The sequence below is a fragment of the Nuphar pumila genome, chromosome 17, assembly GCF_984573655.1.
Source record: "Nuphar pumila chromosome 17, dmNupPumi1.hap1.1, whole genome shotgun sequence".
NCBI lineage: Eukaryota > Viridiplantae > Streptophyta > Magnoliopsida > Nymphaeales > Nymphaeaceae > Nuphar > Nuphar pumila.
Window position 1 is genome coordinate 67,678,712 of NC_143265.1, and position 14,648 is coordinate 67,693,359.

General features: G+C 39.3%; 1 protein-coding gene across 1 annotated transcript in view; it reads right to left on the reverse strand.

Moving 5' to 3' along the window:
• LOC149812100 (monodehydroascorbate reductase 3, cytosolic-like) overlaps positions 1–14,648 on the reverse strand; it is a 74,481-nt gene that overhangs the window by 2,394 nt on the left and 57,439 nt on the right. The window contains exons 6-8 of the mRNA XM_089992679.1: positions 12,444–12,663; positions 11,892–12,010; positions 11,670–11,795 (exon numbers count right to left, since the gene is read on the reverse strand). Coding sequence (XP_089848805.1) covers positions 11,670–11,795; positions 11,892–12,010; positions 12,444–12,663 — 465 coding nt within the window. The remainder of the gene's footprint in view (positions 1–11,669; positions 11,796–11,891; positions 12,011–12,443; positions 12,664–14,648) is intronic.

Here is a 14,648-nt window from a genome sequence, read left to right on the forward strand (position 1 = left end):
TATCTAAACATGATATTTTCTTACTTATTTTTGTTATTATATATATATATATATATTTAAGCCCCGAGATTTTTCCGAGATTTATCACCAAACCTATAATATCACGAGAAATAGCATCGCCGAGATATAGCCGATATCAATATTTGTGCTACCAACAACATGGCCTCAATGTGTTGGTAGTACTGCCATTTGTCCTTGTATACCCATAACCATGCTGAACCTGTCAACAGTACACTCATTTGGACAACTTCTAAGCAAGTATATGTGAGAGCTTTTATGTGCAGACATGCAAACACAAAGGCTTTATCTAATCGTATGAAAATAAAAGCTTCATAAAAAACTGAACATACCTCCCTACAATATATGATGCTGAAGATGATAATGAACACATTTTGATCAATAATAAATCCATGATTGTGATGACAATGTCAGAAAATAGCATCTGAAGGTGGTCTGATAATGATAATCATGGCAGTGAGATGGGTAACTAACATCGTGATGAGAGGGCATAATAATGACTGATAACCATATGATGATTAAAAAAAAAGTATGATGGTTTCCAATTGTATAAAGATATGAATGGCAGGGATGATGATCATATGCTGATGGTAACGGATGTTAGATATGCAGCACCTGTGCAAAGTGTTAAAAATTGTAATCTCATAGAGAATCTCATATGTAAATATCCCATAATATGTAATCTTTTTTTTTCAGTTTAGTTACAATAGCATAGGTTAGTTAGATTTTTTACTTTTAGTTTATTTTTCAGTTTTGGACATAGCATAGACCTTTTGCTTTTTGACTAAGTCAAAAAGCAAAAGCTATTATTTTTTCAGTTTTGGACATAGCATAGCCCTTTTGCTTTTTGACTAAGTCAAAAAGCAAAAGCTACATAGAGTCGTTGGAGAACGGCTCTATTTAGAGAGGTTGGAGTGTCCAACAACTCTCCCTTGCCATCTCATTTCATGTATAAAGATGGGGTGTTACCCCATTGTATTATATGCTTTTTGTGTGGGTTTTGTCCCACTTGAATGAAATATATTCTTCACTTTTTCATTGTGAATATCTCTTTTGAGTATTTTGTGTGTGAACCCTAGTGGTTCTTAAGTGTTTACTTTGTGTATGAACCTTTATGGTTCTTGAGAGAGCTTATTCGTGAAGAAGCATTTGAAGTTTTTTTGAGGATTCTATTTTCTTACATGGTATCAGAGCAAAGTTCAAGCAATCAAGATAAGTCTTTTCGTGCATTGGAAAACATGCCACACGAGGTTCTTACAAGTGGTGATCGTGTGGAGGCGTAAAAAGCTTGAAGGATATTCGTATTCAGCATTTGTGGTAGAGTATTCTTCTATTTAGCTTTCCTTTTCTCTTATCTCTTTTCCCAAATATTGTAAAATGAATGACAATGATAATGTCACTATTAAGCCCATCAAACTAAATGATTTCAACTGTCACATAGGCTTCGATTATGAAGCATTTTATATGTGGCAAGGATTTATGGGGATTAGTAGATGGAACCAATGAGGAACCTACTCCAATTCTTACAAAAGATGAAGAAGAAAAGAAAATACCTCTCACGGAGGTAGAAAGAATTAAGGTCATATCTACGTACGAGAAAAAGTGGAAAGAATGGCGTATGGGACATGCCAAGATCATGTTTTGGCTTATTTTGAGTGTTGATATAAACAAATGCTCAAATTTAGCAAACTTTGAGCATGCAAATGAAGCTTGGGACTATCTTAAGAAAATGTATTCTCTTAAAGATATTGCACATGTGTGCAATCTTCAAACCAAAGTAAGAAATATGGTTCAAAGAGACAAGAGCATTAGGGAGTATTACAATGGCTTGTCGGAATTGTGAGAAGAATTAGCTTTTCTTGAACCAAAGTGGCATTGTCCACAAGATATTGAACTCCGCCAAAATCAAATCAATGCAGAGTACTTTTTTCATTTCATTAGTGGATTAAGATCGGAATTTGAATCCACTAAGTCTATTATGCTTCATCGTGGAAAAGTGCCTTTAATAGAATACACAATAGAGGAGTTTAAGTATGGAAGAAAATAGACTCAAAAGTAGGATCTCCAAGAATGATGACGACTCAGTTCTAGCCGTCTCGAAACCAGAAAACCATGTTAGGACTTACAAGGAAATGATGAAAAACAAGGAAATGATTTTGAAAGAAGAAAAATCATTTGCTACTATTGCCGGACATATAAAAACCCATTGCCCAAAATTAAGAAATCCCTATAAGAAAAAGGTCGCCACCGTCGGACCACCACAAGAATCAAGCGAATCTTTCAATGGAAGCATGTCTCTGACACAATTGGTGGAAGCTCTTGGACCTCTACTTAAGAGAGCATCTTTATCTACGGGAGTTGCAGTCTCTTCAGTTAGCACTTCCGATCCAGGTAAAACTCTATGGCTTCTTTACTCAGGTGCTTCTTTTCATATGACTTCAAATATCGAAATGTTATCCGAATGTTGTAATTCAAATGGGTCCAATGTTTTTACTGTTGATAGAACATCACTAGAAATTAAAGCAATAGGAAATTTTGAAAAAACTTCTCAAAACTTAAAAGGGTTTCATATTCCTCAAATTAGATATATTCCAAAATTGAACCTCAATCTCTTATCCGTTTCTCAATTATCTGACCATGGATATAACGTTTCCTTCTCTTCTCGTGATTGCCAAGTGCAGGATCACCAGTCAGGGAAGCTGATTGGGGAAGGCTATAAAGAAGGAGGCCTATACTACATGGATTTTTTAGAAATTCCCAAGAATATGTTTTGTTGTAATGTTCAAAAAATGGACTTGGATTTATGGCACAAGAGACTTGGTCATCCTAACATATCCAAAATTCAGGTTTTTCCAAATATGGAAAACTTTTGTAATTCTGAGACATCTAAATATGAAAAATGTATTCTTGAAAAAATGAAGAGATTACCCTTTCAAAAAAGAAATTTTATCTCTTCTCGACCTCTTGAGTTAGTACATTCGGATGTATGGGGTCCTGCACTTGTCATATCAGAATGAGGGTTTTCATACTATGTCATTTTTGTAGATGATTTTACAAGACATACCTGGATTTATTTTCTTAAACATAAATCCGAAGTATTTTTACATTTTTAAATATTTCATAAACTAGTTAAAAACCAATTTAAGAATGATATCTCTATATTTCGCACTGATTCAGGGGGAGAGTATCTATCAAAAGAATTTAGCGATTATTTAAATCTACATGAAATTTTACATCAAAAGTCATGCCCATATACTCCACAGCAAAATGGTTTAGCAGAACGAAAACATAGACACATTATAGAAACAACAAGAACTCTGCTCATTACTCATCAAGTTCCTAAAAAATTTTGGGCCGAAGCTACACTAACCGCAGTATATCTCATTAATAGAATGCCATCATCTTTGTTAAAAAATGTATCACCTGTTGAAAAACTTTTTAAACAAACTCTAGATTATTCGCGATTAAGAGTATTTAGTTGCAAATGTTTTATTTTCTCCAACAAAAATGACAAGCTTTCCCCTCGAGCCATTCCTTGTGCATTCCTTGGTTATGCAAGCAATCAGAAAGGCTATAGATGCCTTGATCTCAGAACTAGGAAGTTATATGTGTCACAAAATGTATCTTTCTTAGAAAACGAAAGTTTCTTTGAAACTAAAAAACCTAGAGAGGTTGATGAATACTCCTTGTTGGACTTAGTTTCGAAAATTAATGAAGAAGAAGTTGATCAAGAAGGTCAAAATAGTATAATCAATGTTGAAACATCCCATCCAGATTGCATTCAATACTTCAGGAGAGAAAATCTAGAGCAACCTTATGCTCTAGAAAAATATATTAAAGCACAGAATCAAATAAAAACCAGAAAATCATCTAGGGTATCAAGAGTGCCCAAAAAATTTGTATCCTATGAATCTTTTTCACCAAAACATCAAGCATATATTGCCCTATTGCACTCCTATATAGAACCTTCAAACTATAATACAACAAAAGAACATTCAAAATGGGTCGAAGTTATGACAACCGAGTTAAATGCCTTGAAAAAGGCAAACACATAGACTATTCAAGATATTCCAGCTGGGAAAAAGCCCATAGGATGTCGATGGGTCTACAAAGTTAAAACTAAGAGTGATGGCACTCTTGAACGTTTTAAAGCCCGACTAGTCACCAAAGGCTATTCACAAGAATATGGAATAGACTACGAAGAAACCTTTGCACCAGTTGCTAGAATGACCATCGTAAGAACTCTAATAGCCCTTGCCTCCATAAATAAATGACATATCTTTCAAATGGATGTCAAGAATGCATTTCTCAATAGAAGTCTAGCCGAAGAGGTTTATATGGAACCACCTCCTGGCATTTAAGTTCCTCAAGGAAAAGCTCTTCGATTACATAAAGCATTATATGGTCTTAAGCAAGCCCCAAAGGCCTGGTATGATAAATTCAGTAAGGTTATGCTTGATTTTGGCTTTCAATTTTGTTTTACTAACGTAGCTTTGTTTATTAAGAAATCTAACGCAGGGATCATCATTCTTCTTCTCTATGTGGACGACATGATCATCACAGGAAGTGATAAACAGGGAGTTGACAATATCAAAAAAATTCTCAAAAACAACTTTGAAATGAGTGATTTAGGTTTTTTTTAAAAATTTCTTGGTATTGAAGTAACTTATTCTCTTAGAGGTTATTTACTAACTCAATCTAAATTTGCTCTTGATATTATTGACAGATCAAGAATCACAGATGACAAACATGTTGATACTCCTGAAGTTGTGAACATCAAAATGAAAATTGACGATGGGAAAACTCTTGAGAACCCAACACCTTATAGACAACTTATTGGGGGTGTTGTCTTACCTCTCCATCACAAGACCCGACATTGCATATGTTGTTCACACCAAGGTTTTAAAACTCGCCGAGTCAACTCGATGACTCGACTCGGCTCGGCCCTCCAGCGAGTCAACTCGGCAAGGCAAACTCGGTTTGCCAAGACTCGGCTATGACTCGAGCTTGACTCGGCCGAGTCACGAGTCTTGTTGGACTCAGGCGAGTGCTGCTCACTTTCGGTTGACAAAACTCGCTGGAGGGATCGCTTGGACTCGTGTGACTCGGGGCGAGTCACGATTCAAAAAGAATCGTGACGGTTCGTTGTAATGGAACTTTTGCAAAAAAAAAACACGATGGTTCTTTACCTTTTAAGTTTTTAACGAAAACCCTAAGGTCTTCAATGTTCAACCCTCGACGGAAGAGAGGAGAAGCCGAGAAGGTGCGGTGTGGCTGCAGCTCCAGCCATCCGACGTGAATAGCGATGTCGGAAAGGAGTTTTCGGCGTGAACAGTAACTCCAGTGTAAACAACCATCGTGTTTTTTTTTTGCGTTTTGTATTTCCAGCGCGAACGGTCACTCCGACGAAGGCACATCGGCGGTGAACAGCAGCTCCGACGCATCTTCTCCAGCAAAAACAGTGCATCAGCGAGATTTTCCGACGCCACCACGTATGTTTTTTCAATTTTTTCCCCTTTTGTGTTTCTTTCCGCCACTGCGAGAATTTCCGGCGAGATTTGTGAAGGTATGTATGTTGTATATTGGTTAAAGAAACATAAAGGCCACTGTAACCCCATATTTACCTATCTGGGTGTATCAAATAGGGTAAATATGTACATAAGTAGTTTACAGAGCAGGGGAGGTGGTAGTGCGGGAGGAAGAAGTGGCTGAGGAACTTGCTTCCTCACAAATGTTGTGTTCTTCCTTGCTTCCACTTTTATCACCACCCCTTCTATCTGATGGCAAGGGCCCATCTGGAGATGGTTGTTGTGTTTGTTTCTTTGGCTTAGACGTTAATGTCGGAATCGATGTTGTTGTTGTTATTGATGGTGAAGCAGTTGTTGATGAGGGTGTGTAGATAGCTGCCGGTGCGGCTTGGCTAGAAGTTGCTACTGCAGTGTACTCTGGAGGAACCCAGATACCACCCACCACAACAAATTGTGTTAATTGAGCATTGCTCATCGGAATAGATGTACTTGGAACACGCTTTGTATGTAAACGATATTTCTGTTGGCACAAATAGCAATCAATAGAAATTTTGGAACACTAGAATCCAAATAAATCTTTGACAGAAAGAGATGTTGACCTTGTTACTTTTGAATCAACCCCTTTTTATTTGGTGCAAGGGTTGATTTGGGCTCCTATGAAATTTGGGAATGTAGCTGAATCGGCCTGTACATATAATTTTTTTAAATTTGTATGTTTTCTGAATTTCTTCAAAAAGCATTTTTTTCAAATAGACGATTTAAACCAATCCTGTGCAATTCGATTCAGAATTATTTTGGCTGTATTTTTTAATGTATCACGATTTTCGATTTTGGGTAACAGGTACAGGTTTTTAGGATTCTGATTTGGTTTCGATTTTGGGTTCTGCTTGTATAATTTTTTTTTTTTGCAACGAAGCATGCACTAATGGGTTTTTTTTTTTTGTTGATCATGCTAGTGTTAATAGTAAAACAAAAATGATAACTTGCTTATGCTGATGAGCATATACAATGTTCAGTTTGTGTGCATTATCATTATGTACCATGTATAGTTTTATGTGTGCATCGATTTTTGGGATCAGGTGCAGTTTTGACCCACTTGTAAATCTGCTTGCAAGGTTCAGGTGGACTGAACCTCAATCGATTTGAGGATTCATGTGGACCGAACCTCAATCGATTTCAGGGTACATTTCACTAATTTTCTTTGATAGGTTTGGAGTCTGGACTGATCCATAATCATGGCATTTTTTTAGTTCTTTCACTAATTACTTTCTACTAACTGTATCTATGTTTTTAACTTTTCAAATTTAACAGTTCTAGATTTATCAAATCATCAAAGAAATGTCACAAGAAGAATCTTCAAGGACTCCAACAACATTCACTAAAGGAAAGGACCCTACGTGGGATTTTGGGTTACCTCTTGCAGATTGCTCAAGTATGGTTATCTTTACTTTAGTTTTTACTGGTATTCTTGTAAGTTTTTAACTTAACTTTACTTTAGGGCTTGTTTCTATTGAAATATTAAATTATTTTTTTGTTTGGTTGTTCGATTTCTTGCTATTAGATGAGTAATTATAAGTTAGATATAGTTTTACTTGATGTTATTTGACTTATTAATCAATTAAACTAGTAATTAAGTCATTCTACAAACCTTTATATGTTTAAATGATCATTTATATATTATTTTTCTTTTAAAATCAAAAGTTAACAAAACCCGGTCTGAGTCACCGAGTTGACCCGCTGAGTCACGAGTCACTAAAGAACGAGTCGAGTCACGGGTTTTAAAACCATGGTTCACATAGCAAGTCAATTCCAGCATGCTCCCACTTCTGTTCATATGGGAGTTGTGTTACGCATTATTAGATATATTAAAACTTTTATTTTTAGAGGATTGTTTTTGTCTGCTTCTTCCACACTCGAATTAACTGCTTATACTGATGCAGATTGGAGAGGAGACCCAAATGATCGACACTCAACTACTGGACTGTGTGTGTTCCTTGAAGAGTCATTGATTTCATGGAGGTGTAAGAAGCAACAGAAGGTCTCTCTTTCGTCTACTGAAGTCGAGTACAGAGCCATGGCTACCACCACCATGGAAGTGGTCTGGTTGAGACGACTACTTCATGATATGGGTGTTACAAGTACAAGTGCATCACGACTATGTTGTGACAACAAAAGTTTCATTTACATTGCCAGCAATCAGACATTCCACGAACGAACCAAGCATATCGAAATGGACTGCCACTATGTACGTGAGGAATTCCTACAAGGCACCAGTGATCTTTCGTATGTCTCCTCAGAATTTCAACTGGCAGATTTCTTTACCAAACCACTCGCTACTTCTCGATTTTACTTTCTCTTGGACAAACTTTCGGTTGTTCAACCGTAAGTTTGAGAGGGAGTGTTAAAAATTGTAATCTCATATGTAAATATCCCATAATATGTAATCTTTTTTTTTCAATTTAGTTACAATAGCATAGGTTAGTTAGATTTTTTACTTTTAGTTTATTATTCAGTTTTGGACATAGCATAGACCTTTTGCTTTTTGACTAAGTGTAAAACCCACATTTCAAAAAAAAAAATTGTTTTGGACCCGGGCCCCTTCTTCATTAGGGTTTTAAGTAACCCGAGCATTCCTGAGCGCCGCACCTCCTCCCCTTCGCTTGCAGGCGGATTAGGGAAACCCACCAAGGGTTTACCCATTCGTTGCCCCCCCTGTGCCTTTAAGAGGAACGTTGGAGGGCGAGGGGAGTCACGCCTCCCTCTCGCAGCCCTCGCCCCCCCCCCCCCCATCGCGCCGGTCTCCTCCCCTGTTGCGCACGCCGCCGATGCCGGCCACCGCCTCCCAGGTACGCCATTTTCCACCCTTTTCTCCTCCCTCTTCTCTTCCTCACCCCCCTCTCTGTCACCTCGTCGGGAGGCCGACAGGCGGCGCACGGCCCCTGCCGCGCCCTCCCGTCTCTCCTGTACTTATCGGAGGGCTGACAGGTGGCCTGCAAGGCTCCTGTCGTCCCCTCTTCCCTCTGGGGGTGCGCCGGAGTGCAGGCAGGGGACCAATGGCCCCTGCGACACTCCCTCACCTCTGTGGGTGATAGGGAATCCGACAGGAGGTCGGTTGCCCCCTGTCACCCCTGTCCCGATCTCTCTCTCGCTGGCAGGGGTTAGCCCCCTGCCGCCTCTCGATCTCCGGAAGGCAGGGGCAATGCCCCTGCCGTTTCCTATTTCCCGGCAGGCAGGGGCTCGCCCCTGCCACCTCTTGGCTTCTGGGAGGGCAGAGAATATCCTCCCTGCTGCTCTTGATCCTCGGCACGCAGGGGGCCGGACACCCCCTCTGCGGCTCCGTGATTTTGCCAGGCAGGGGTCGAGGCCCCTGCCATTTGTAGGTGCTTCTGGCAGGGGCTGAGGCCCCTGCCGTCCCTTAATTTGTCATGCAGGGGCTGGGGCCCCTGCCATTCCCCCTTTTCGTCAGGCAGGGGTTGGGGCCCCTGCCATTTCCCCATTTTCGTCAGGCAAGGGCCAAGGCCCTTGCCATTCTTTTTGGTGCCAGGCAGAGGCCGAGGCCCTGCCATTCCCTGTTCATCAGGTAGGGGCCGAGGCCCCTGCCATGCGTGACCTTTTTGTGGCAGGGGCAGAGGCCCCTGCCCTTCGCTTCTTTGTCAGGCAGGGGCCGAGGCCCCTGCCATTAGCTATTTTGTCAGGCAGGGGCCGAGGCCCCTGCCATTAGCTATTTTGTCAGGCAGGGACCGAGGCCCCTACCATTCGCTACTTTTGTCTGACAGGGGCCGAGGCCCCTGCCATTCACTAGTTTGTCAAGCAGAGGTCGAGGCCCCTGCCATTCACTATTTCGTCAGGCAGGGGCCGAGGGCCCTGCCATTTGTGTTCAGTCCGGAAGGGGCCGAAATCCCCGGTCACCTAATCCTACCCTTGCTCTCGTCGCACCATTAAATTAAATTATCATAATTGAATACTCACATTTTTTGCAGACATCGTATCGAACCCCGCTCTGGCTCCGCGGACTGAGCCTCGTATCATCTACACGCGTAGACGCACGCAACTGCACGACATCCCGAGGTAGGGGAAAGTCGCACGAAGGGTTTGTAAGAATGAAATAAAATTATGAGGATTCTGTGATAGAATAGTTTATTTGGCATGCATTCTCACTCGTAGAATTTCCTAACTAGTGATGGTCTGTGTTGTGTTTCTGCATCCGTATTCTTTTGAAATTACATGCTTATTGTGAGCTCTACGAGTAGACTCATTGCTAAAAAGACCTTATTACTGTATTTTCGCCTTGCTCACTGTTATAAGTTACTATAGATGCCTTATTGGTTATTTCCTGATGAATCTTGTATGCGACTTCTTGATTCTTAGTATTCGAGCATGCCAAGTATAATACAGACATTTATAAAACCTTGTGATGGGTTATTTATCGAGAACCCACAAATTTACTTTCGTAATTAGACCTGAAGACAAGTATGATACAAATAGTACGGGAGGTCATTGAGTACCTCAAAGTGATTAAGCAACTCCTTATTGATATCCATGAGATAATACCGGCCTCCACAGGCCCATTTGCTCAAAGAGCAATACATGTCATGTATGAACCAAAAGAATCATAAAACATTATGTTGCCCTCTCATCGTAGTTGTACCTCTAGGAAGGTACGATCGTACTTTTGGACAAGTACGTCCCATGTGGGTTACGATGGTGTGATGATGAGGTTGTAGCAACCTCGATGCGTGCATTTAGCACAATGCTGAGATCACATAAATGGTGACCATTCGCCTTCACAGGCAAGATGCTCGAGTGGGTCTAATAGACCACAGCATGTAGGATGAGGCGGCGGCTAAGAAACTCCCGTCGTACTCATTCGACCTTCACGGTTCATCAAGGGAGAGGATGGATGGTACAAAAACTCCGATGGACAGGTTGTTAACCACCACCCCACGGGCAAAAGACTCGGTTTCCCCAGTCATCGGAGTTAGGGGAATTGGGATTACCATAAATTATCCTAGGTGGTAACTCCTAGGTACTTCAGCAGAAGTTGGATGCATCCATGGGCCACGAATGCCTTTGGGGATTTACTCTCTTGGTCACTGACCGTCCCCTTAGGAGCGGACTCAGTCAGCCATCCGGGTTAATGAAAACACCTGACATAATAAACCCCCGAATCGGTCTCGGTTGTTTCTACGTTTCGCGTCTATGCGTACCCACAAGCCAGTTAATATCAGAACTTAAAGAATATCTTTTAAATAGTTGTAGATGATTGAGTAACACTCTGTGTATTACTTCAAACAATAGCTCTTTGCATGTGTTACACTTGTTAGAATACATTACAATTGTATTTGTTGTTTTAATATAATAAATTGTTTCTCTCATGAATGTCCTGTTTTATTTTCATTCTACTTATCTGTTCGTGCACCTACTGGTTTGTTATGAAACTGACCCATTTCATGGGCAGGTGAGGAGTAGGACTTCACTGGCGGCCGATGGTGTGGTGCAACATGGATCAAGATTTATCTTCTTTCTGCTGGCGGCTTGGCTCTGGGTCTTTTGGAGTTTTCTTTAGATTTATTTAAACTTTGGAACAAAATGCTCATTTTGTAATAAACTGCAGATTTTTAATCTATTGTCTTAGTTAAAACTTTAAATCTTTGAAAGGTTTTTCGATAAGGTTTTTGAAATCACAAGTCGAAATTTTGGGGCGTTACACTAAGTCAAAAAGCAAAAGCTACATAGAGTCGTTGGACACTCCAACGGCTCTATTTAGAGAGGTTGGAGTGTCCAACAACTCTCCCTTGCCATCTCATTTCATGTATAAATATGGGGTGTTACCCCATTGTATTATATGCTTTTTGTGTGGGTTTTGTCCCACTTGAATGAAATATATTCTTCACTTTTTCATTGTGAATCTCTCTTTTGAGTATTTTGTGTGTGAACCCTAGTGGTTCTTAAGTGTTTACTTTGTGTATGAACCTTTATGGTTCTTGAGAGAGCTTATTCGTGAAGAAGCATTTGAAGTTTGTTTGAGGATTCTATTTTCTTACACAAAGAACACTCAACTTGTAATGGGGATGTGACAAAGAACACAGAAAATCAGGTTGAACATTAGGAACCCAAAATTACCTTGATTCCACCTTTCTCCTCTTCTACTTGACCCTTAAATAATGCTGTAAGCGGCCTGCCTCCAACACCAACAATAACAATATCTGCATCCAACACCCTTCCGTCCTTAAGATTTACAGACTTTACCTGGAAAAGGAAAACTCAACACTTAAGCATAAAAAATGCTAGGCGTTAAGGATTCAAGGTTTAGTCCGTTAAAAAGGATATGAGAAAAGAACTTACCTCTCCATTTGCGTCTGCGTCAAATCCAACTGCTACTGTCCCTTTAACTATCTTAATTCCTTTCTTTGTATAGTAACCCTCATAGAAAGCTGCTATTCCTGCAGTAAAAAGGCGAGGCACTGCAGAACAAGAGAGTCTGCTTTATCAGTCTTAAAACATTAAGAGAAAGGGATAAGCAAGGTTGACTACTCAACAAGGAACATAAGGCATTTGGTGTTCTTCTATACTACTACTACATTGCTAGTAAAGGAAAATGATGGCTGCTAGTAAATCAGCAGTTTATAAAGTGCATCTATATATAGCTAGTATCAGCAGAAATAATTTTTCTGATTCATTTTGAAATGTAATGAATGAACCTTTAACTACTTTAACTGAAAAAATGTTCTCAGCGAATTGTAACAGCAGTTGTAACCATCTTTTTTGCAATAACTATTTTTATTTCACAATGTGTGTACACTTCTTTGTAAAATATGTTGTTTTACAACAATTGGATAGCATACTAATCAGTCAAGCATAAAAACCACACTGTTATTTCAGAAGACCAATACTTACTACACCATGGCTCAGGATAGACCATTGTTACATCATAATTATTAATTTCCATCGCTGCACCCAACTCGAGACCAATGTATCCACCACCAACAATCACAGCCTTTCCACCTTTCTTTGCTTGAATTGCTTCCACAAGCTTATCAGCATCATTAATTTCTCGCAAATAGAAGATATGTTTAGCATCCGCACCTTGAACACCAAAATCAGATAACCTAATAACCTGTGAAATGGTCAACAAAAATCGACATCAGTTGATGAAAATATTTAAACAAATGTAGCAGAGTCAAGAACAGAAAATGAACTATAAAAACTCTTACAAATTTATGCAACTATCGCATAGAGCAATACTTGGTAACAATGTGCAAATAAAACAAATAAAGTTTGGTAATTCCAACATGAAAACTCACAATCTCTGAAAAACAGTATGTGCAGATAAAACATATAGAAGTTAGCAATATTCTGACATGAAAACTCGTAATCTCTCAACAATGTCAAGAAAGCATTCCCGTTCAACTGAAAAGTTGGTTGATCTTACTGACTTGGCCTTCAAATTTGGTGTATTAATTGCAGGTCTCCATACACTTTTATGCCCAATGCACATCTGGAACATTCTTTGGCACATCAAGAAGTGGATCTGAAGCCTCAAGGAGAAAACCATCTTTCCCTTGTCCAATTTTGGCATGCAAAGAGTAGCGCTGTTCTCAATTTTGTGTTGTGCAGGTATAATCACTAATAGAGGTTAAATAACTTTTCTGAAAGAACTCCTCTCATTATAATGTCTAGATACAAGATGCAACTCGAGCATCTGGGTAGTGGCAGTAATTGAAAGCATGTCTGAGAGCATTTTCATCCAAAACCATGACAGAAGTGTCAGTTACCTAGATGTGACCATCTCTTACTATTATCACTGAACCTATGATGTTGTGAAGCACAAAAAGAATATCCACTAGTATTCTAGTCAATTTCCCAGACTTGGACAGACTTCTATATTATGTTTCCTATAAGTTTAAATGAAAACAGCAAAAAATCGACAAATCAAATACGTACATGGTTTAAAATGTATCCTGAAGTCCTGAACTATAGATGGATAGTCTACGTACTTTGATTATTCCCTGAAAGCAAGATACAAAAAGTGACAATTGGGAAGTACAAGATGGACATGATGTCCTGATCACCATTCCATAGCATGAAAACAAGGTTGTTTGCACCAACCAAACCTGGATGATAAAAGAGAAAAAGAATCTTATGTTTTCAGTTGCTCATGTAAATCAGAGATCATCCACCGAGAAACCGAGAGGAAGAGAAGAATAGAGAGAAGAGAGGCTGCTGCTAATACCCCCAAAACGTCAATGCTAGGACATGTGGGGTTTATTTCTTTTATTATTAAGAATCTATAACTGATTACAAATGCAAATGTACAATACTGCCCCCAATCTTTAATATACAACAAAACATATAATGGGGGTAAAATGGACGGATAAGATACAATAACTCATAACGTCTTTTACAATGAATCTAGATCTAATATGGATCCAGATCTGAATCCATAACACATATCACGTCCCAATAGCCTCCCTCAAGTTGTACATGGTCAAAATCATGGACAACTTGCCTTTTAAAAACAAAAAATGATGTTTGCTCAGCCTCTTGTTCTGTTCCAATAAATCTAGCTTCAATTTCACCATTCTCTATCTTCTTCCGGATAAAGTGTTGATCCATTTCAATATGCTTTGTTCTTCCATGCTGAATTGGATTGAGAGAAATTTTAATTGCACTTTGATTGTCATAGAACAACACCGAACATGATATTTTCTAATCCACTTCGCTCAACAAATATCTAATCCATGTCACTTCTGAAAATGCTGCAGTCATGGCTCTATATTCGGCCTTTATACTAGAGCGAGTGACCGCCTTTTGTTTCTTACTGCTCCATGAGACTAAGTTTCTTCCAATGAAAACACTATATCTTGAAATTGACCTTCGTTCATCAGGATCATCTGCCCAATCCGCATCAAAGAAGGCCATCACAGTAAGCACATCTTCATTCTCATCTTTTCTTATAACAAAGACTATCTCAAAGGTACACTTGGAGATAGTCTTTGTTATAAGAAAAGAGATGACTGGTTCTTTGGACATGTATCCTAATATATGCCTCTACATGACTGGTTCTCTACACTGTCATTTGGTTTATATTTAATTTTATAT